Source organism: Hippopotamus amphibius, chromosome 3, assembly GCF_030028045.1.
Source record: "Hippopotamus amphibius kiboko isolate mHipAmp2 chromosome 3, mHipAmp2.hap2, whole genome shotgun sequence".
NCBI classification, from domain to species: Eukaryota; Metazoa; Chordata; class Mammalia; order Artiodactyla; family Hippopotamidae; genus Hippopotamus; species Hippopotamus amphibius.
In genome coordinates, this window is record NC_080188.1 from 98,726,795 (window position 1) to 98,747,683 (window position 20,889).

Here is a 20,889-nt window from a genome sequence, read left to right on the forward strand (position 1 = left end):
GTGGGGGCTTGGGGGACGCGGGGCCACCGGCGTCGGGGCCGCCGTCCTGCTCGCCTACACCGGCCAGCGCGAGTCCGCGGTGATGGGCGGGCAGCTGAGGAAGCGGAAGCCGAACCTGCTCTCGGCCGTGCTCTGCACCGACAGCGCCACCATGGGGCAGCCGCGGTCCACGCTCTTCCGGCACACCTGGCGGGGCGGGGCCTGAGAGGGCGGGGAGGGGCCCGAGGGGCGGGGCTGGCCCATGGGGGCGGGGCCCGAGGGGCGGGGCTGCCTTACGCCCGTGCGCGCGCTCACCCGGACCTTGCGTTCCTTCCTAGCCTGCCGGTGCTGGAGGCGCAGCGTGGCCTCTGCGCGGGGCGGTGATGGGGTGAGGTCGGCCGGCTGCTCCCTCCTCGCTGTCCGTCCCTCCCTCCACGTGCCTCCCTGCCGCGCACTCACCGGGGGCGAGGACGGCAGGCAGGACCGCTGGGTGGGTCTCGGCGGCGCCCTCCGGCCGCGCGGGCACCTGCCGCTGGCGGAAGAGCCTGCCGGTGTTCAGGCGGGGCAGCTGGACCCGCGTCCTGGGGAGGGGGAGGGGGTCGTGAGAGACAGAGCCCTTCCGCAGGAGGGGGTGGTCCCGGAGGGGACGGGGCCTGGGGAGGCGGAGGACCTGCCGGGAGGCCTGAACAGCTGGAGGGTGGTCCTGGCAAGGGCGGGGCCTGGGGAGGTGGGGGGACAGTCCCGGCAGGGGGCCTGGGGGGTCTTGGCCGAGTCGGGGCCTGGGGAGGAGGCACGGACGGAGGGACCCGCGGTCCCCACCTCGGCCTCCGGCGCCCGGCCCCGGCCTCCCGCACTCGACCCTCGCACGGGGGTCGAGGCTGGGGCTGCTGTTCCAAGAGGTCGGCTTCGGGCCGGGCCTCTGAGAGCGGGAAACGGTCGGTGGACAAGTCGGTGTTGTCGGCGAAGGTCCTGGGCACGGGGGTCACGCAGTGCGGGGCCTGGTGCTCGCTGAGGACCTGCGGGGCCATGGGGAGCACGGGGGTCACCTCCACCCTGCAGCGCCCGCTCTTCCCACCACCCGCACTGGGGCCCGCACTGACCTCGCCTTGGGGGTTCAGGAGGAGGGTCACGCAGCCTCGGCTGGAGTGGAAGTGGACGGGCTCCCGGCCCAAGCAGGAGGGTGGCTGCCGCTTGGTGCTGCCGGGCGCCTCGCCCCACACCTGGGGAAGGCGCAGGCGGCGGGTGAGGGGGGAAAGGGCTGGCGGCAGGGGTCGGGGCGGGCCGCGAGGGGCGCGGGGCGCACCGTGATGTGGTGCCGTGGCGCCAGCAGCGTGCCAGGTGGGAAGCGGTACATGCACACGGGGAAGTCACGCACTTGCTGCTGCAGCACGAAGTCACCCAGGTCGGCCGTGTCCTCCAGCGACTGGTTGAGGATGCGCACGAAGCGCTGGCGGCGGCTCACGGCCACGATCTTCAGGCAGGCGCCCGAGGGGCTGGTGCGAGCGTGGGCAGGGCGCTGTGCCAAGATGTTCCGGGCCCCCCCGCCCCCGGGGCTCGGCTAGGAGACCTGCTCCTGCCGCTGCGCGCTGGGCTGGTCCCCTCCTCACCTTGGACAGCACCCAGAAAGCCGGGAGTGGGGATGCGCGGGGTACTCAGGCTCCCGGCCATTCTTGCTCTGCCTGTCCAGGTGGGATTTTTGGAGATCCAGGGAGAGGCGGCCTGTCCCAGAGGAGAAACCCAATATGCAGCGTCCACTGGGGACATCTCTGTGAGGCCAGACCTGGCCTGTAGCGCCCGGAGGGTCCACGTGGGAGAGGAGCAGCGCCTGGGGTCAGATCCCAGACAGGAGGGATAGCTGGGCCCTGGAGGCTGAGGGAAGCAGAGGACTGCCTGGCAGTACTTGTTAGGGGCAAGGGGGAAGGTGGGTTCAAGCCAGAGCACAAAAGCAGTGGCAGGAGTCCTCCAAGACCATCCTAACCCCTAGGGATGGGGCTGGAGAGGCCCCAACTGCCTCAAACTGGGTTACCATGAAAGCCCAGAGGCTGGGGGGCATCCTTTAGGGCTTTGGGCAGAGATCACAGTCCTGCAGAGGTGGGGGGGGGGCAACCAGGGGAGATTCGCCCCACTCCACCTTCCGATGCTGCCTGAGTGTCCCTGAAGAGGCTCTGCGCCTGTGCCTCCACCTGCTCAGCAGTGTGGCCTGGCGCCTGTGGAGGGTCCCCTGTCACTTGATGCACGTGATAACGCACAGCCAGCAGGCAGCTGCTGGACTCGGAGTCGGCGCCCCCGGAGCTGCTGGTGCCCACCAGGGGCAGGGCGCTCCACTCGACACTCTTGAGACGATGCTCCCTGTTTCGATAGCACAGCTCCGAGCTCCACTGGTCAGATGGTGTGGCTGGTGGGAGCTGCGGGGGCGGCGGGGCCTGGGGATGCCTGCAGGTCAAGATCAGCTTGCTGCCCACAGCTCCAGCTCCTGGACCGCAGCCCTGTCTCCATCCAACCTCCATAAGGTGGGCAGGGCACACCAAGTTGTGGCCTCAGTCCCTAGGACCCAGCCTGGGCAAAGGGCTCATGGCTGGACAGAGATGGCCCCAGAGCCCTTTCCCTTCATCCCTGACCCCATCCTACAGGTCAGAGAACTGATTCTTGGAAGGTTTAAGTGACCTGTCCAGGGACACTAAAGGGTGGAACTTGGACTTTGGTCCATACCAGCCAAGGCAAGACTTCCCCTCCCCTTACCCCGGGGAGTCCGCACCCAGTGCAGTTACTTTGGATCTGAGTTGGACTCAAGGTTGGTGAAGAGGTTGGGGAACCGGTGGGCAATGCTGTTCCAGTCTACATCCTCCAGCCGGAAACCCTGGCCAGGGAGCAACAAGCATGTGACCTGACCCTCCCGCAGGACTGCTGAGCCAAGAACACAGCTGGAGGGCTTTGGCCTCACTTACCTCCCCAGCAGTGGCGGCCTGATCATTCTCAGAGAGGTCGCTGGGGTCCATCAGGGTCTCTGCTGTCACCACCTGCAAAAAGGGACAGGAGGCCAGCGGGCAGGGGCTGGGGGGGAAGTGCACTCCTCTGCCCAAGGCCAGTCTCCCCTGACATCCCCAGCACCTGAGGCGCACACTTGCTAAGTATCAGGTGGACGGAACCACAGGGCTTGTAGCTCCTCCCTGTCCCAGGCCTCAGTCCAGGTCCCAGAGGCAGCCCGAGTGGGGCAGGCCTCCCAGGCAGGCCAGGGATCCCCAGGGGAAGCAGCAGAAGGAAGGGAATACACTGGCTGTTGGAGGGAAGACCAAGGAGGGCAGGCTGGGAGGGGTGGGGCCCGGGAGCCAGGCTCACCTCCACATTACCCGTGGATGACCGCAGCATGCGGCCCACCCAAGAGGAGCAGGCCAGCTGCAGGAGACAGGACTTCTGGAAGGCCTGCAGCTCAGCCTCCAGCTGCTGCAGCATGTTTCTGGCCTGCAGCAGCCGCTCCTCCAGGTGCGCCTTCTCCTGCTCCAAGAGAAGAGGGCCAAGAGGTGGGCGGGGCCTTCTCCAGACCCTGCCCGCCAAGGCCAACCCCTCCTTGGTCCTCCCATCCTCACCCTGGGCTTGGGTCCCATGCCCCATTCCCTGATCCGACCCGCCCCTCACCAGCTGGGCCTGTTCCTTCTGCTCTTCCAACTCCAAAGTCAGCTTTTGGACCTGGTTTTGCAGGAACTTCTCCTGACTACGCGAGCTCCTGGGGAAGGGGCAATCTCAACAACCCCCACCCCTGGGACGGCAGCCAAGGAGGAGAAGGAAGGGCTCCTCTTCACTGTCATTAAGAGCCTGAGGGCACAGAGGGCAACTGGGACAGGCCAGGTCAGGCCTTGAAGAGGTCTGGGTCAGAGGTGGTGTCTAGGTTGGGTTCAGCACCCACGGACATGTTCCTGGTTAGGGTCTGGATGGGTTTACAGTATATTAACTTCTTCAGGATTAGGGTGGGCAATCAGGGCCAGGTAAGGACTGGGGCTAGAGGCAAAGGTCAGGGGCGGGGCTGGGGTCTCGGCAGTAGAGGCCAGAGTCAGACATAAACCTGGAGTTAGGGCGGGGCTGGGGACTGGTGGGGGGGGATGGGAGGGGGAGATGAGCAGTACCCTGAGGACCTCTTGGCTGGAAGCCCAGCCACCTCTTGCAGGATATGGCAGTGCCGGGCCTCCTGCTGGTTCTGGATGGCCCACCGCAGGGCCTGGAGCTCCAGTTCCCGCTGCCCCCACAGCAGCCGAAGGGTGCAGGAGTCCAGGGACTCCAGGGCCGACCTGAAATGCCAGCGCCCCTGCCGCTTGATCAAGCCCTGCTCTCTGGCGGGTCTGGCCCGAGCGGCTGACTGCCCCCCTCCCCTCCTTACTGCAGGTTGACAGAGGAGAGCATCCCGGTGGAGCTGGGCTTGGTGTCCTGAGGGCATGCAGAAGCCACCGGGTCTGCAGGGGCGCTGGCTGGAGGCCCCACGTGGCCACTGACCGGCTTTCGGTCCACCAGGGATGGGAGAGCCTCTTCCTCGGCGTCTTCAGCCTCCTGACAAGACTCAGGGGCCATTCTTGATGTTGTTGGCGGAGCTGAGAGGAGAGGTGGTGGGTCTGCCCTGGGTCCCGTGTGGGGCACCCCTGCAGGGCTCTCCTTACATGACCAACACACAAGTATGTGTACGATGGCCCCAAATAGCGCCGCTGGTTCACAGAGCATCACTCTCCAGGAAGGGTGTGTGTGTGTGTCTGTATGTATGTATGTATGTGTGTGTGTGTGTGTGTGTGTGTGTGTGTGTGTGTGTGTGTGTGTGTGTGTGTGTGTGTGTGTCTACCCCACAGGATAGCACACTGCCAGTCACATGGGTGTCCACACCTGTGTGTTTCCGACCAGGCCAGGGTAGAACGTCACCCACAACCCTGGCACCACGTCACTTGGGTGTTCACACATTCCCTGTCATCTCCTGTCACCCTTGCCCTCCAGGACCTGAGGTCCTGCCCCCCAGCCTAGAGCAAGGGTCCCCAAAGGTGCTAGTCCTTTGCCGGTGACACCCCTGTCTCCTCAGACTCAGGGCCCTCCCCCCAAAACTCACCTGAGGCCTGAAATCCAAGCAGGCCTGGGGAGAGAAAGGCTCTACAGTGTTGCCATGGATACCTGCACCCAGAAGGGGAGGGGCTGTTTGTTACCAGGAGGCTCCAGGGAGACCCCAGACCAGGGCCCCAAGTGAACCTGGGCCCCCTCTTTGTCCAGCCTGAAGAAGCAGTAAGAGGCTGAGCTATTGCCCAGCTAACCTTAGCAGGCCCAGGGGACACAGAGTGACAAGCAGGGCCTGCCATGGTCACCCCCTCAGCCCAATACCCCCAACCAACCCTACGGGAGGTTCCCATGGTCCCTCCCCAGCCTGACCACGGCGATTGGTGGGTATTGGAGGCATTGCTGCCCTGTGTGTCCACAGGCCAGCAGGACAGCCTTCCTGAGAATGTGGACCTCCCTAGGGCCTGAGCTGACTGGGGAGCGGGGAGATGAGGCAGGGTAGAGCCCTGAGAACCTGGGGTGGGGGGGCTTGCTGAGCTCTAACGAGCAGTGGGGCCCCTCCTGAGTGCCTCCTACAGCCTCTGAACCCTCAGCGGCTGATGCCCATTTACCTGACCCCCAAGAGAGAAGCCTCCCCTTACTCTCCCCCCCATCCACCTGCACCACTTGAGCCACTGCAGGGAGGCCTGAAGACATGTACATAACAATGACAACGGTTCCCTCGCCCTTGCCCCCACCCCCAGACAAAAGTGAAGCCCCAGACCTGACCCATAAGACCCATGTTCTCCAGTCTTTGCCCCCCCTGCGCCCCCCACCTTCATTCCTTCACCATTCATTCATTGGGACTTTCAACTTTTGCTCTTGCAGAGCTTGTGTCGAGAGTGAGGACCCCCCCCCCCCCCCCGCCCCGACACAGACAGCATTGAGACTATGAGGGACTCTAGCCGCCGCTCTGGCTTGGGGTCTCCTGGCAGGACAGCAGGACTGGCCTGGTGGAGAAATGTGTCCACAGCTCGCGCAGGCTTTGGGCCCCAATGAGGGCAGGAAAGGGTGGGGGGAAGGAGCCTCAGACAAAGAGCCCAGGGCCTTTGTCCCAGGCAACCTCTGGGCGGTCCCCTCCTCCAGCAGGATCGCCAGCCCCGCAGAAGCTAAAGAGGAGCAGCGGCTAACTAGCTCCAGTCCCTCCCGCTACGAGACCCCCGACCCCCGTGCGTCCCGGCGCGGACCCATCAGGCCAGAGGAGGGGAGGCTCTGGCCCCGCTGCTCCTCCGGGCGCAGGCCGGGCTCGCGGGGTCCCAGGCCAGCGCCCTCTCGCCAGGCAGGAGGCTCCTCGGACGGGACAGCTTCTGCGGAAGTCAGCGTGACGCGCGGCCAGGAACCTGCCCGGCTCGCCACCCGCTCCCGCGGCCGGGCACCCGCTTCCGCGTTGTTCTCGGGCTTGGGACGTGCGTGGACCGGCGCCGCCGAGCCCCGCCCACACCTGGGCGCCGCGGGGGCGGGGCGGGCGAGGAGCCAATGGGACGGGCCGGGGGCGGGGCTCTGAGCAGCCGGCTAATGGGTGCCGGCGCGGGGCGGGCAGTGGGCGCCGCGGAGCCAATGGCAGCTGCGGGGCGGGGCGCGCGGGCCGCGGGCCGAGGCGGGGGAGAGCTGGGGTGCTCCCGCGGCGCTGGCGGCAGCAGGGTGCGGTGGCGCCGGGCGCCGGGCGCCGGGCGGCAGCCGGGTCGCGTGTGGGTCCCGGAGGCCGGCGAGCGCCCAGGTGAGCCGCGCCGGGCCCCGGAGTCTCCAGAGCGCGGGGCGCGCCCCCGGACGGCGGCTCCGACGAAGGGACACGGGCCGAGCCGGCGTGGGGGCCGCGCCGCACCTGCACCCGCCCTGCGCGGGGACGGCGGCCTCGCGGCGAGCGCGGGCATGGGCGGGAGTGGGGAGGCGCAGGGTGCGGGGGATCGGCGGGGCCGAGGTCTACGCGCGGACGCCCGCGGGAGGGGCTGTGCCCTCCGAGCCAGGTGACTGGGTCTGGTTAATGATTTGCCTTGTTCCGGGACTGGGGCGGGGCGAGAGCAGGCTGGGAAGTGGGAGAGCCTCCGAGCGCTGCGGGAGGGCACACGGCTTCCCCGTGGGGGCGGGGGGAGGGCCGCTGGTCTTTGCGAACCCACCCCAGGATTGCACAGCCTGCGGGTGGAGCTGGGTACCAGACCCTGAGGGGCAGCGGCCCCTGAGCCAGTTCTGGGGGTGAGGGGCAGGCCTGGAGGAGGAAGAGGGGGCCAGGCTGTGTTGGGGCCAAGGTAGGGCCTGACCCTGTGGCCTTCACCCTCCCTGCAGGACAGGGATGCTCTCAGGGCTGGCGGTCATGGAACTGAAGGTGTGGGTGGATGGCATCCAGCGCGTGGTCTGTGGGGTTTCAGAGCAGACCACCTGTCAGGAAGTGGTCATCGCACTAGCCCAAGCGATAGGTGAGTCCCCTGAAGCACGATGGACCCAGCAGGTGCACCTGGGCTGGGGCCTGGCCTCCTGGCCCCTTCTTGCCCCAAGGCGGGGGGGGGGGGCTGTTGCTGATCCCTCTTGCCTTCCTCCAACTGTGCAAGCCAGGTGGACAGAGGGGACGGGACGTGGGCTTACTGACCCCTCTCCCCTTCTCCAGGCCAGACGGGCCGCTTTGTGCTCGTGCAGCGTCTCAGAGAGAAGGAACGGCAGCTGCTACCCCAGGAGTGTCCAGTGGGTGCCCAGGCAACCTGTGGACAGTTTGCCAGCGATGTCCAGTTTGTCCTGAGGCGGACAGGGCCCAGCCTTGCTGGGAGGCCCTCCTCGGACAGCTGCCCTCCCCCTGAGCGCTGCTCAGTCCGAGCCAGCCTTCCCCCAAAGCCTCGACCAGCACTGGACTGTGAGCCCCGCAAAGCCCTGACCTTCAGCCTAGGCTTCCCTGGGCTGGCCCCCGGTCCTGTGCCACCTGAGCCTGTGGCTCCTGTAGCACCACTGCCGGGCTGCTGCGCAGACCTGCAGGGCTTGGAGCGAAGGGTGCACAGGAATGCAGCGGAGCTGGGCCAGGAGGCCTTCTGGGAGCAGGAGCTGCGGCGGGAGCAGGCCCGGGAGCGCGAGGGGCAGGCACGCCTGCAGGCGCTGAGCGCGGCCACCGCTGAGCATGCCGCCCGGCTGCAGGCCCTGGATGCTCAGGCCCGCGCCCTGGAGGCCGAGTTACTTCTAGCCGCAGAGGCCCCGGGGCCCTCCTCGCCCGCGGCGTCTGTTGCGGAACGCCTGCGCCAGGACCTGGCCACTCAGGAGCGGCAGAGTGTGGAGGTGCAGGGCAGCCTTGCCCTGGTGGGCAGGGCTCTGGAGGCCGCCGAGCACGCCCTGCAGGTGAGCGTGCAGGGCCTGCAGCCCGGCTAGCACCCCCATCGCAGGGTGGACTTGGGTGTGGGTCTCAGGATCAGGTGAGGGAGAGCACGAGGCTAGGCGGCTCCACGGCCATGCCCTGAGGGTCCCGTGTGCCCTAGGCCCAGGCCCAGGAGCTGGAGGAGCTGAACCGGGAACTGCGTCAGTGTAACCTGCAGCAGTTCATCCAGCAGACGGGGGCTGCACTGCCCCCGCCCCCTCGGCCTGCAGGGACCCCCCCTGGCATGCAGGTCAGAGCAGTTCTGGAGGGAGGCCAGGTCGGCGGGGGGCCCAGCCAAGCTCCAAGCTGACCTGTTCTTCCCACAGGATCTTCTGCCTCCGGCCAGAGAAGAGCCCCTCACGGGAGCCCCCCAGAATCCAGCCCTAGTGTCCAGCCTGAGCCAAGAGAGTATGTCTGTCTCCTCAACTCTGGGTGGGATGAGGTCCTCCTGTGGCCCCCTCAGCCCTCTCAGCCCATGTCTGCCCCACAGTTGCCCCCATGAGGCAGAACTCCTGGAGGTAGCAGCTCTTGCCCCAGAGTGGACGTCCACTGCCAGCCCAGCCCTGGGCTCTGCTGACGCAAGCAAGGGCAGCCAAGGCCAGCCCAGCCTAGACAAAGGAAGGCGAGCCCGTGGTCACAGAGGACTCCTTCCACCATGCAAGGGGAAGCCCTGGTGCCCTGGGTCTGAGATGGGACGCCTTGGAACCCTAGGGTGTCTGCTGCAGGGGGCAGAGGAAGGCTAAGGACTCTTGCCCTAGTCCTTGTCAAATCTACCAAGACCCCTGGAGAAGCGTGGGTCATGGCCAGCCCTGAAACCACTAGGCCCCAAAGGCCACAGCTCCTTTTTGGGGATGGGAGGTGTGCGGACCCTGTGTTCAGCTTGTGGGTATGTGCTTGCGTGGGGGAGGTATCTTTCCCCACATCTGTGTGTGTGTGCTGCCCCACTACCCCGATACTAAAGCCTCAATAAACTGCCCCACGTGGTTTAAGCGTGTCCTGAGGCTGCACTGGGCAGGGCCTGTGGGGTCTCTGGGTGGTCCCTTGAGCTGCCTGGGGCTGGCCGGAGCTAAGGATCCTGAGATGGGGGTTTCCCAGGGACCAGTGGTCAGCTGGTCCAAAGCTGGAAATCCCAGGGGCTCACATTTCAGGCTGTTATGTCCACCCCCCCCCCTTTTCCTGTTGGGCGAGTGGGGGTCTTCTCTCCTTGGCAGCCTGCACCCAGGTCTGCAGTGGTGCCAGGGGCCTCGAGTGGCCTCAGTCCTGACCTGAGTTTTTGTCTGGTGTCTGGACCCCTCTCCCACCTGGCTTCCCTCTCTGGCCTGTTCCCCACCAGCGGCAGGAAGCGCTGCCCCCTCTGGGGTGGCTCCTGGATACAGGACTCAGAGACATGCCAGACCCGTCCATCAGGTTTCCTGAGTCTGAGAGCTTGCGGGGGCAGGTCCTGGACTCCTGGGTCTGGAGGCCCAGGGAGCTTCACTGGCCCCTGAAGGGTGTGCCGCCCTGCCTTCCAGCACCCACCTCACCTTGGCTCCCCCGGTGGGCGTGAAGCCTCCGCTGCATGCCTGCAGCCTTGAAATTGGGGCAGGGCGAGATCGGAATCACAGTTCTGGTCCTGGGGTGGGCCACAGGCTCTCAGTTCCGAGAGTTGTGACTGCGATGGGAGAGCTCTGTGCTGGCCAGAACCTAGGGGGCTCTGAGGCTTGGGTGCAGCTATGCGTATTGAGGAACAGAGAACGGGACAGCCTAGATCACAGGGGTCTTCGTGCTTAGTTTGGAGGCGGGCAACTTTGGGATGGACTCAGCCTTCTCCTGGGGTGGTCCCTGAGGTATTCCCCACTTCCTTGGGGGCAGACAGTTGGGAACATCCAAGGAGCAAGGAAACCAAGCGCACAGCTCATGGGAGTAACCAGGAGCCCGAGCTGCAGCAGGGACGGGAGTGGCTGCGCAGGCCTGTGGCGTAAGGTGTCTGGCCCCAGCTTCCTCTGTGGAGCCCCCAGCCCATCCCCCTGCCTGTCCACACTCCTGCCTGACCTGTGACTCCAGATACAGTCAAGCACAGGCCACAAAGAGTGCAGCCCAGAGTGCACAGGCTGGTGAGGCCTCGCCCTGGGTGGGAGGACTGGGGATTGTCCAAGGGGCCTGCTCCCTTCACCTGTAGCCTCCCCTTGTGCTCCAGAGGGTTGGATGGACCTCTGGGCACGAGCCCTGAGCCTCAGCATGGCGTCCTCTCCCAGCTGAGCACGGAGGGCAGCAGGGGGCAAGGCCATTTGCCATCCAGGGACCACCCTACACACCAGGGGAAAGGGGAGGACCAGCCCACGCCCTTCCTGGTGTCACGGGCTTCCCCACCCCACACAGGGTGGCAGGCATAGAACGGGGCAAGCTCGTGCCCCGCCCCCGGTCTCCTGTGTCTGTTTTCAAGGAACACCCATCCCTTCTGAAGTCTCTGCCAGAGACCTTCCCCTGGTCTGAGGCTGGCTCTGAGGATGCTGGTGAGCCCTCTTCTCCAGCTGAGAGGGGGCTCTGGGGTGGGAAATGGGCAGAACCTTCCCCTGTGGCTGTTCCAGGATCACAAAATCCCACACCCCTGAAAGTTGCCAGAAGTGTTTCAGATCGCTGAGCAAATCTTTGAGTTGCTGAAAAGTTTACTTCTGAGTTTTAAACTGTACTTCGAAAATGATGTGAAACGTGCTGAGGTGAGGAAGGGCCCAGCGCCCACAAACCAGCAGGGCAGGACCAAGCCAGACCAGGCTGGCTCCCTAGAGCTGAGGCAGGACCCCACCAGGTGTGAGTACAGGCAGCCATCCACAGTCACTCTGCAGGGCCAGGCTTGGGGGGCGGTGGGGCAAGGCACTGGCGCCCCAACTGGCCTGAGTTCCTGCTTTTCCCCTGTGCAGCAGGGCTCTCCAGGGCTGGCCGAGAACACCAGGGTTCACAGAGGGTCACTCACGGTAAGTCACTGCCCAGTGGCAGCGAATCAGCTCTGCTGGTTCTCACCCTCCACGCCCACTGGGGGTGACCCTCAGCACACCACATCGCCCATTCGTTAGGACAGGGTCCCTCCAAAGGGGAGTCCAAATCCATGCAAGGCCCCGACTAAGCCCGCCTCCCCACCAGGCTGCTCCAGCCATCAGCCCCCACTGCCTGGGAGAGGGGACAGAGCCTGCCGCTGGCCTCCTGGCATCTGCAGGCCCAGAGGCTGCTCTGGGCCTGCTGCACCACAAGATTTTCACCGTGAACTTGAGAATACCCAACAGTGAAGGCGGGCCTCCAGGAACCCCCACCTGGGGGGGGGGAGGGGGCGGGTCAATGGGCACCACACACCGGTCTTCAGAGTCCTGACTCCCTTAGGGGCCTCGCTGAAGTGGCAGCGTACACAGAAAAATCCAATCTGGCACTCTGTCCTCAAGAAAGTTCCCAGAGCTGACCCTCAAGAGGCTGGTTCTGGAGGTCCTTGTCCCGACGTCCAAGGGTCGGGCCACCGACACCCATGCCTGCCCAGGGCTGACTTCAGCTTGGCGACGTCGGGAAGGTGGTCCCAGGAACACTGCACATCCTGACACCCTGAGACACACAAGGGAAAGAGAGTTCCCTCCAAGAGGGCATCCAGTCCAACCTGAGCCCCCTCGAGCGGAGGGCATCCAAGGCCCCTGAATAGCCCCTGGTTTCCCCCACTCGACCCACTGCTGGGCGCACCCAGCCCGTGGGGCGCCCTGCCTCCCACCGCCTTGGCGCGCGCCCTCTGACCCGACGCAGCTGTCCCCTGCCCTGCAGGGTCACAGAGGGGCCGGGCGGTCGCGCTGCCCAGAAACAGATCAGCCGCTGTCACACGCACAGTGGGTCCGGAGCAGCGCAGTGTGCGGTGGGCAGGGGCTGCCCTGCGCCTGGAGGGACCGCCTCGCGGGCGGAGGGGTCGGCCGCCCCCGCCCCCCCCAACGTGGCTGTCCGAGCCCGCTGCCCTGGCCCGGCCCGAGCTCCCGCCCGCCGGCCGGGGACCCCGCGCGCGTCACCTGCGACCCCAGCGCAGGGCCGTCGCCGGCCCTCGGCCCAACTTCGGCGGCGGCCGTGGCCCCCTCGCGCCCCCGCCGGCCCCTCGCCCCACGCCCGGCCCGTATGCAAATGCTCAAGGCCCGCGGCCAATGGTCGGCCGAGCCGGGCCCGCCCCGCCGCGACGCAGCCAGTGGGCGCGAGCCGGGGCTGGGACGCCACGCCCACCGCCGCGCGGCCCCTCGCGGGCGCGGCCGGCGCGTTCCTTTCCGCACGTCGGCCTCGGGGCGGGGCCGCCACCTGCCGGGCGGGGCCTGCGGGCGCCACCGCCTGCAGCCCGGGGTGGCTCCCCCGCCGGCCGCCCGAGTGGTACGACCCGAGGCGCGACCCCCGCCAGCCCCGGCGGTGGGACTGCCCGGGCGCCTGCGGCCACCTGCCCCCGCGAGCCGGCCCCTCCCCGGGAACGCCGGGCCCCGGGACGCGCTGTCCGGGCCGTGCCCTCGCGACCGCCTCCCGCCCGCCCCTCCTGCGCCCGCTCCGGGGCGGCCTGGCGGGCTGGGCTCCCGCCTGGCTGGCTCCGCGACGCCCGCGGGCCGACCCTGGGGGCTCCCGGTCACCCCTGTCCGGAGCGGCCACTGCACGGGGCGCAGGGCCCTCGGCGCTGGCCCCCGTCCTCCGCCTTGCTCTGCCCGGGTATTGGAGCGGTAGAAGCCGGGGGAACGGAGTGTTTCAGGCCCGGAGTCACCCACTCCTGGTGGAGCCCTAGGTGGAGTCGTGGCGCTGGCCCCTTTCTTCACACTCCCCTCGCAGCCCACCTGACGCCGAATCATGGGTCGTCCGGACCCCTAATCAGACAGAGAGGTGCCCGAGCCCCTTCTCTTCTCCACCATTCAGTCTGGAGTTAGGGTTAGGGTCCTCGTAAGACCTGTGTCCCCTCCAAAGTGAGCAGGAGCTCCCCTGTTTGCCCCCCTCCCTCAAGTCTACCAGGGTCTCTGGCACCTGCCTCAGAGCCTGGCCCTCTCTGGAGGACCCCATTCTCCTGGCTCCAGGCAGCTACAGAGGGCCCCTGTGCCCCCGACTTGGCCCAGGGCCGGTACCTCCTCAGCCTCAGCCATCCTGGCTGCTCTCCTGCAGCCCTCCTGCCCCCCAACTCACCACCCCCTCCTTGTCCTCCCCGGAGTCCACGTAAGCCTGGGCTGGAGCCCACCAGCTGCCACAAAACCAGTTGTGGGCCCCTCCTGTACCCTCCCCACCATTTGGTCATTTCATTCCTTCCTTCAAAATTGTTGCCCAGGTGGCTAAGTGCGGGCCTCCAGGGAGGCACCTGACCCTGCCTGGGACCTCAGCAGCATGAAGCCTGAGTACAGAAATTCAAGGGAAGGGTGTTGTAGGGTGTGGCTCCTGCGGGTGGGAAATGAGTGAGGAGCTGGCTCAGCTGTTGGGGGTCAGCCAGGCCTGGACTGCATGGGTCTTGAGGGAACCCTTCAGAACCTGTGGGAAGGCCCGCACCTTCGGGACAGGGCATGCTGGGAGCAGGACAGGCAGAGGTTTGGAGGGGAGAAGTCTGGAATTTGGGGACAGGGACAAGCCAGAAGTCAGGGTGACTCCCAGTTCCTGCCTCACCCCACTGGTATGACCCCCAGCGATGCCCCCCTCCCCAGTCCTGCTGGTTCCAAATGCACCCTTTATCACCCTCTATAGTGGACTGAATGGCGGTCCCCAGAAGATAGGTTATATCCAAATGCCTAGACCCTGTGAATGTCACCTTACTTGGAAAAAGGGTCTTTGCAGCTTGATTAGCTCATCCTGCACGACCTGAGTGGGTGCTAAGTCCAATGACAAGTGTGCTTTCAATAGGAAGGCACAGACGCAGGGGGAGGAAGGCCAGATGAAGACCAGGCAGACACTGGGGTGATGGTGCCACAAGCCAAGAAAGCCTGAAGCGCTAAACACCAGAAGCAGACACAAAGGGCTCCCCCCACAGACCTCAGAGAGAGCACAGCTGTCAGCCAAGGTTTCGGACGTCTGGCCTCCTGGACTGTGAGAGAAGAAATTTGTGATCTTAAGCCCCCCAGTCTGTGGTTGTTTGTTATGGCTGCCCTAGGACACGGATACACCTGCCTTCGAAGTCAGGGGTCGCAGCTCTGCCTGTCTCCTTTCCCCAGCTCTGGCCCTGGTTTTCGTGCAGGCCCGATGGCAGGGGACAGGGCTGGCCTGAGCTGGACAGAACCCAGCAAGCTCCCCGTCCAGCTCCACCCTCCTGCACGCACGAGGAGAGCAGCATGCGTCCCGTGGCTGCTGCCTGGGCCTGAGGGGCAGGAACAGGGCATGCCAGCACACACCAGGGCCCAGTGAGGGCTGCAGGGCCCAGGTTTTCTGAGGGACAGGGCAGAGTGCACACAGGTGTCCTTGCTTGGCACTAGCATGCGAGAAGTGGCGGGTCAGTGTACACAGGGGTCGACAACACTGAGGGTGGGAAAGTGTCCACACACGTAGGAGAGTGAGTTACTTGTATCAGCATGGTGGTGGTGGTGGGGGCATCAGACATGTGCCTGTGCTCTCAAAAAGTACCACCTTTGCTCAGACCAGTGGTTCTGGGCAGTTCCCTGGGGACACGTCCCATGTCTGAGCAAGGCGGCCATGGCTGGGTAGGTTGTGCACTACTCAGGGATGCCTGCTGAGGACGTGTTTGCATCTCATCATGGTGGGTGTGTTTATTATGACAATCTTCCAGCAGCCCCCAAGAGCGGCTGCAGGTGAGGCTGGGAGGGGCTGGTCCCACTCCAAGTTAGCCATAAGCTGCTTGTCCAACTCCTTCCCCAGGAGCTTTCGCAGCATGCTCCCACCCCACCCCCATTTGGGAGCCTCTGCTGGGCAGCGTCCTCATACCTAGTGGTCTTTGGCAGGTAGGCAGGTGTGTCTAGAAGGGTCAGCACTTGCCAAGACCAAGCTGAGAGGGAGGTGGAGGTGTCTGGTGCAGGGTGTCTACCCTGCTGGACCCCACCTGAAATACTGTCCCTATACTCACCCATTCAGCCCTCAATATCACTATTTTATAGCCAAGAGGCACAGGGGGTTGAGAAACTCTCCGGAGGTCACGCGATTCACACATCCACTGAGAGCCAAAGTGTCCGGGTTTGGGTACCTGGCCCGGGTGACACCGAAGAGGTACTATGCTGCGCCAGCCACACATAGACACACCCACACCCACAGAGAAGACTCTCTCCAGAGTCCTTCACCTCTCTGGCACCATCCATTCTTCCTTCCTGCAAAGTCCTTTCCAGAGCCTGTAAGCACACGGGGTTACTCCTCCCGTCGTAAAGAGGAAAAAAACAGAACCACCCTCCCTCGGTGGGCTCTTTCTCAGCTGCCTCCACTTCTGTTCCCCGCTGGGCGCGGAAAGGTTTCAGTCTGCGCGCCTTCTCTTTACACCCCCTGCAGCTGCCCGGCCCCCAGCGCCGCTCTTCTCCGGGTCGCAGGCGACCCCCACCTCGCTCCACCCAGGCGTCCTCCTAGATGCGCCTTCTTCCCCTGGCTTCCAGGAACCCTTCCTGGTGTCCCCCTTTACCTGGTATCTCACGTCCAACCCCTCAGCGACCCCCCGCCTCCGTTCTGCCTTCAGAACCTGCCAGGAGCCGATCGCTTCCCGCACCTACGCTGCCTGCACGCGAGCCCGCCCCACGGCGGTCCCTGGGGGGCGGGGGGGGATGGCCGAAGTGGCGTCCTCACTGGCCCCCCGGGCCCGCCCCCGGCTGCTGCAGTGCGCTCACCCGTTGCCGCCCGGGGGATCAGGACCCTCCCTCCTGGGGCCCCGGCAGCCTCTCCGCGCTCTCCCCACGGCTGCCCCCAGCCCGCACGCGTCGGCCAGGTCCCTCCTCACCCGCGGACTAGCACCGGCCAGCCCCCCCGACCCCGGAGCCCCGCACGCTGCACTTTTCTTTCTTTTTTTTTAATCGGAGCACGGCTGAGCTCGCCACACGGCGCGCGGCGCGGTGACTCGCCGCGGTCCCTGGGTGCGGCGCCGGGACCGGGAGGGACACGGGGCTGTGGGTCGTCCTCGCGGCAGGCCTGTCCGTGTTCGGTGGCCGTGAAAGCGCGGCGAGCCGCCGCTCCGCCGGGGCTTTCCCGGGGCGCGCGCGGGGCGCCTCACGATGCGGGGGGCGGGGGGCGGGGCCCGGGTTGGGGGCGGGGCTAGGGTTCCGGGCGTCCGCTCCCATTCGCCCTGGGAGACGGGAGGCGGGTCGGACCGTACCAGCTCCCCGGCGGGGAAGGACGGCCCGGAACAGCCCATGGGCGGGGGCTTGGACATCGCAAATTCTGCCAAGAAACCTCTCTCTCTGGACGGTGATAACGCATGAAACAGTGTTTCCAAAGCCTTGAGCTCCCCGACAGCAGAGAGCGCCCCCTCCGCCTCAGCGCTGTCCTCCCTGCCCCGGTCCCAGTGGTTCCCGTCAACGGGCGGGGTGGGCGGGCCCCGGAAGCCGGCTCCATGCACTTCCGGGTCGAGGAGCGCGCGGCGGCGGCGGTGGCGGCGGCGGCGGCGGCGGCGGCCGGGCCTAATCGCGCCTCTAGTTCGGGCGGCGGCGGCGGCGGTGAGCGCCCGGGAACGGCCGGCGGGGCGCGAGGTTCCGGGTATGTGCGGGGTCGTGGCGTCCCGGGTGTGCGCCGCGTCCCGGCTGGAGGGCCGCCGCGGGCGCCTGGCGCTTTGTCTGCGGCCTGCCCCGCGGTGCCAGGCCTGCCCCGCGCTGGCCCCGGGCGGGCGGGCGGGGAGCGGGCGCGGGCGGCCTGGCGCGGAGACCGGGAGGCCCCGGGCCTGCAGGCGCGTGTCCGTGGGGCGCCTGCCGCCTGGCCCCGTGGCGCCCGGCCCCCGCACTGTCGCTCTCCCCGCTCGGAGGGCGCCGGGGGACCCTTTGCTCACCCGTCTCCCGCTGCTGCCCGTCTTTGCTTTCATCGGCTTCGTCTGTGTTCCGACGGGCCCGTGTGGTTGGTGGGGTGCTTCCCCACTCCTTGACTCTCGTCGGCTTCACAGCCGCGTCTCGGGAGTGGGTATGAGCCTTCCCGTTCCACGGATAAATAGATTGCAGCCCAGAGATGTTAAGCAACTTGCCAACGTCACACCGCTCCTTAGTGCGGAGCCGGGGCCCTGTGTTAACCCGAGCCCTGCTTCCTGGCCCGGGCTTTTTTTTTTTTTTTTTTTTTTTTTTTTAATAACAAGGGTTGTGTTACATCTTCAGCTCTTCTTGCTTCTGCGGCGGCACAGCGGTCGTCAGCCTGGTGAGCCACATTTTGGCCCGTGGTCCCTTGGACAGAACCAGAGGCTGAAGTGAGGTTTGACTTGGGGTTTAGCACACCTTCCCTATTTTTTCTTGGGAGAAGAACGTTGAGTCAGAATGACAACAGCTGGTTCCTTTTTCGCACTGGGCTGGTGTCAAGGCCCCGACAGGGCCACACTGGCTTGCTTCTCTCAGCAGCCTCCAGCATGGACTCTTGGTGTGTGTCTCAACCCTGCCACGACTTTGCTGGGCCCTAGCTTTTTGACTTTGGTGCTGTTTGCAGTTTCGAGGTCTTGCAGCCTCTGTGGCAGACGGTGAATGAAAAACGAGAGTGGACCCCATGTGAAATGTTGGACCTGGTAGACTTGCTCAGATCCTGTGACGGGCAGTCAGATTCTGGTCCTGGCACAGCTGCCTGTGGACACACCGGAAGCTCTTTTGGTTCCTTAGTGATGGTTGGGATTGGAGATGCTTCGAGTATCTGAATTTGAAAAGAGAGGGAAATACTCTTTCTGGTTTACAGTTTCCCCCTAGTTTCCCCAAATCTGGAAAGCCACAGAGCACTGCCAGCACTACCAAGGTGGCCAGAGGCGGAAGGGGCTGTACGCTCTCCTGCAGAAAAGGCTTCCTGGCCATTGGTCCGGAACATTGGAGCAGAGGTTGGGATGATGGATCTGGGGAGGTGTGTCTGAGCTGGGGCTGCTGGTGGGGCCAGTAGGTCCCAAGCTGGGTTCCATTCCCACAGTGTTCTGAGTGCGGGGTTCCTTATAGAGAAACGGGGTACCAGGGGTTGCTAATGGTGGTCTCTTCCTTAGTGTTTGCACAGTGCTTGCTCTGGGAAGTACCTTCAGAGGCTACCCAGCTCTTCTCCCTGGGTGCTGCCAGAAGTTACACTGTGTGGTGATGTGGGAAGGGAGAGGCGTGTCAGGAGGCTTTTGGACATTCTCCTCATAGCTGTGATGGAGGAACACAGGGCTCATGGGACTGAACCCCACAGGTACAGGGACACAGAGAGTCAGTCAGTCTCACTCCCGAGCTAATGTCTCTGGCAGGCCCCTGTGAATCAGATCCCATCGTGGTCACACTGACCTCTTCTGACAGCTCTCTGAGCCAGGGCCTGCCACTGCCTCTGGCAGGCAAGCCTAGGTCTCAGTCACCATGGGAGAGGCCAGGGGTTATTTGTTTGTGCTTTTGACCTTGTGCGTGTGAACTGTCCCTGGCTGTGCTCTGTGGTCTCCTTGGGGGGTTACATTTTCTGAAGTTTTCCCTGGTGCGTTCCTAGGTGTATTTACCTCCCTGGAAGGCTGTGCCTCCCCAGGGCAGGACCTGTGCTGCACACAGTAGGGGCAGGGTGGGCATGAGAGCAGGTGTCCTGAAATGACGCTGTGGAGTCCAGTCCCAGCTGTGGCCAGAGGGTTACAGGTCTCCTTACCTGCAGTGGCGCTGTGGCCATCATGCTCATGGGTAAGGTGGCATCCTCCTGGACAGACGGCAGCACCATCTCATCCGATGGCCTGTGTGTTTCTAGCAGGAGTCGTGGTCAGGACTCGTGTACAGGACAGGGAAGGTCCCAGCTGTGTTGCTGAGTCACCAAGGAGTGGGCTGCAGACCCTTAGCTGAGTAGGACTGTGGCTGATTTTCTTAACCTTAGGGTATTAGGTGGAAGAAAGGCGGTGACTTTAGTGGGGTTAATGATTTCAGTTGACTGTTTCAGCTTAAGGCATCATAAGACAGTTGGCAGGTTCCTGAAATTAACATGCTGTCACTATTTTAGAAAACATTGTCCCAGAATCTGGGGCTTTGTATGGGAAGCGAGGCACTCGGGGGCCTGCCTCAGGCCCCATTAGGGGATTGTTCTTTGGAGCATCTATACAATGGTGGTGGTGACAGCCCCTCCCCTGGTTGCTGTAATGCATGTGAAGTACACAGTGTGTGGCCCACAGCAGAGAAGCCTGCATGTGGAATCCAGGAATAAGAGTGTTTCCTGGCTCTGGGCCCACCGCTGTCAGCCTGACTAACCGCCCACCCCTGGTTCTTGCTTTGCCCCCTGCCTTCCAGTCTCTCCTGTGACCCCTTTCCTTTGACCACACAGACTGGACTTGGTTGGAAGCACACTGGGCCACGGGGAGGGGTTTCTTCACTGTGTGTCGCTGAGGTGTTTCCTTCTGGGGTCACCTGGGAAGTGAGTAGCACTGATGGGAAAGGAACCCTTGTTTGGAGACCAAAGTCAGAGGCCCTGGCGTGGGAGGGTGATTGTGTACCACTGCGTCCGTGAGGTCATCAGTCTAGATCTTCTGTGTTATCCTGGCAGTGGCCTTGCATACTGTGCAGGACAGGCATCCCCACTTGGAGATCAGGAGCCCAAGAGCAGGTGCACATAGCAACCGAGAGTCAGAACCCGACCTCTGCTCCTCGTGGCCCCGTGCTGCTCCCAGGCAGTCAGGTGACTCGGCAGTGCCCCGTGGACACGCCAGGGCGAGGTCAGAGGAGCCTCAACTGGTGCCCACAGCCTCCCAGCTATAGTCAGGTGTGCGGAGGCTGGGCTGGTCAGCTGCGGCTGAGAAGGGTGTGCCAGGAGAGTGAGGGAGAGAGCCCTGTGCGGCCCTAGAACCTTCTGGTGACCATCGCCCGCTGAAAGCCCTGCTTTGCCTCACTTGTGGTAAGGCATTTCCCTCAGGCCTGGCCTCGGGGTACCCGGGGAGTGTTGTGGGTGGCCAGCCCAAGGCTAAATTAGGTTTGTTATAAACTGGGATCTGACTTTGAACGTGGCTCTGTAGATGGGAGCCTGTCTTTCTGTGTGTGGATGCCCAGTTTTGGGCATATTACATCTCCTGTGCTACTGGGGGCGGGGGGTGCTCGCGTCAGCAGGATGTGATGTGTAGAGAGTGACTGTCGTGCTCTCGGCGGGGAGCTTTACATAAAGCCTGGGAGAGGGGAATCACTTGACCCTGCTTTCTTTCAGAGCTGAACTCCAATGTCCAGCAATGGATGACGACAGCCTGGACGAGCTTGTGGACCTAAGCCCAGGGCCCGATGGCCACCCAAACCTCTGTGCTGCTGCCCTGGCCAGTGACGCTGGTGAGCCGCCCCCCCGCCTGGAGCTGGGGGCACACACCCATGTCGGGCTCTTCAGGTGCACAGGTATAAGCAGTACAACACGCAGTCAGTACAGATGTAAATCAGCAGACGGTGTGCTCTCCCTTGTGCGCGCCCCTGCCACCCCCCTCACTATCTGGGGGCAGCCTCTGGGCGCCCTGTGGGCGG

General features: G+C 64.7%; 3 protein-coding genes across 21 annotated transcripts in view; 2 read left to right on the top strand and 1 right to left on the bottom strand.

Moving 5' to 3' along the window:
- LMNTD2 (lamin tail domain containing 2) lies at positions 1–17,359 on the bottom strand. 7 transcript variants are annotated; one of them, XM_057726256.1, is made up of 13 exons: positions 17,271–17,359; positions 4,349–4,556; positions 4,098–4,259; positions 3,613–3,700; positions 3,316–3,471; positions 2,925–2,996; positions 2,748–2,836; positions 2,111–2,412; positions 1,587–1,698; positions 1,283–1,472; positions 1,080–1,199; positions 799–995; positions 314–560 (listed from the first exon to the last, which is right to left on the bottom strand). In XM_057726256.1, exons 2-13 carry the CDS (start codon positions 4,534–4,536, stop codon positions 314–316), a joined length of 1,923 nt encoding a protein of 640 aa, XP_057582239.1. In that variant the 5' UTR covers positions 4,537–4,556; positions 17,271–17,359. The 7 variants fall into 7 exon arrangements, with proteins under 7 accessions (XP_057582240.1, XP_057582239.1, XP_057582238.1 ...); XM_057726255.1 differs by lacking the exon at positions 17,271–17,359 and adding an exon at positions 6,225–6,424; XM_057726252.1 differs by lacking the exon at positions 17,271–17,359 and adding an exon at positions 5,057–6,424 and having other exon boundaries at positions 1,355–1,472.
- On the top strand, positions 6,632–9,353 carry RASSF7 (Ras association domain family member 7). Of its 5 annotated transcripts, XM_057726262.1 has the most exons (6): positions 6,761–7,001; positions 7,318–7,448; positions 7,637–8,349; positions 8,487–8,615; positions 8,692–8,773; positions 8,856–9,027. In XM_057726262.1, the coding sequence occupies exons 1-6, from the start codon at positions 6,907–6,909 to the stop codon at positions 8,885–8,887; spliced, it is 1,182 nt and encodes a 393-aa protein (XP_057582245.1). In that variant the 5' UTR covers positions 6,761–6,906; the 3' UTR covers positions 8,888–9,027. The 5 variants fall into 5 exon arrangements, with proteins under 5 accessions (XP_057582243.1, XP_057582245.1, XP_057582242.1 ...); XM_057726260.1 differs by lacking the exon at positions 6,761–7,001 and adding an exon at positions 6,632–6,754 and having other exon boundaries at positions 8,692–9,353; XM_057726259.1 differs by having other exon boundaries at positions 8,692–9,353.
- Positions 16,842–20,889, top strand: part of PHRF1 (PHD and ring finger domains 1) — a 26,128-nt gene continuing 22,080 nt past the window's right edge. For 3 of the 9 annotated variants that reach the window (XM_057726241.1, XM_057726243.1, XM_057726242.1), the window contains exons 1-2: positions 16,842–16,984; positions 20,588–20,766. In XM_057726241.1, coding sequence (XP_057582224.1) covers positions 16,842–16,984; positions 20,588–20,766 — 322 coding nt within the window. Of the gene's footprint in view, positions 16,985–17,607; positions 17,627–17,664; positions 17,681–20,587; positions 20,767–20,889 lie in introns of those variants that run through there. The other 6 variants (XM_057726244.1, XM_057726245.1, XM_057726246.1 and 3 more) reach the window with 5 other exon arrangements.

Excerpts from the sequence above, each read along its gene's own strand:
- LMNTD2 (XM_057726251.1), bottom strand. The coding sequence starts at position 5,351 with ATGGGAACCTCCCGTAGGGTTGGTTGGGGGTATTGGGCTGAGGGGGTG. Across the intron at positions 4,260-4,348 it reads CTCTCCTCTGTCAACCTGCA|GTCGGCCCTGGAGTCCCTGG; the intron begins GTAAGGAGGGGA and ends CTGGCATTTCAG. Across the intron at positions 561-798 it reads GCCGGGCGCCGGAGGCCGAG|GACGCGGGTCCAGCTGCCCC; the intron begins GTGGGGACCGCG and ends CCCCCTCCCCAG.
- RASSF7 (XM_057726259.1), top strand. The coding sequence starts at position 6,907 with ATGGGCGGGAGTGGGGAGGCGCAGGGTGCGGGGGATCGGCGGGGCCGA. Across the intron at positions 8,350-8,486 it reads CCGCCGAGCACGCCCTGCAG|GCCCAGGCCCAGGAGCTGGA; the intron begins GTGAGCGTGCAG and ends CGTGTGCCCTAG. Across the intron at positions 8,616-8,691 it reads GGACCCCCCCTGGCATGCAG|GATCTTCTGCCTCCGGCCAG; the intron begins GTCAGAGCAGTT and ends TTCTTCCCACAG.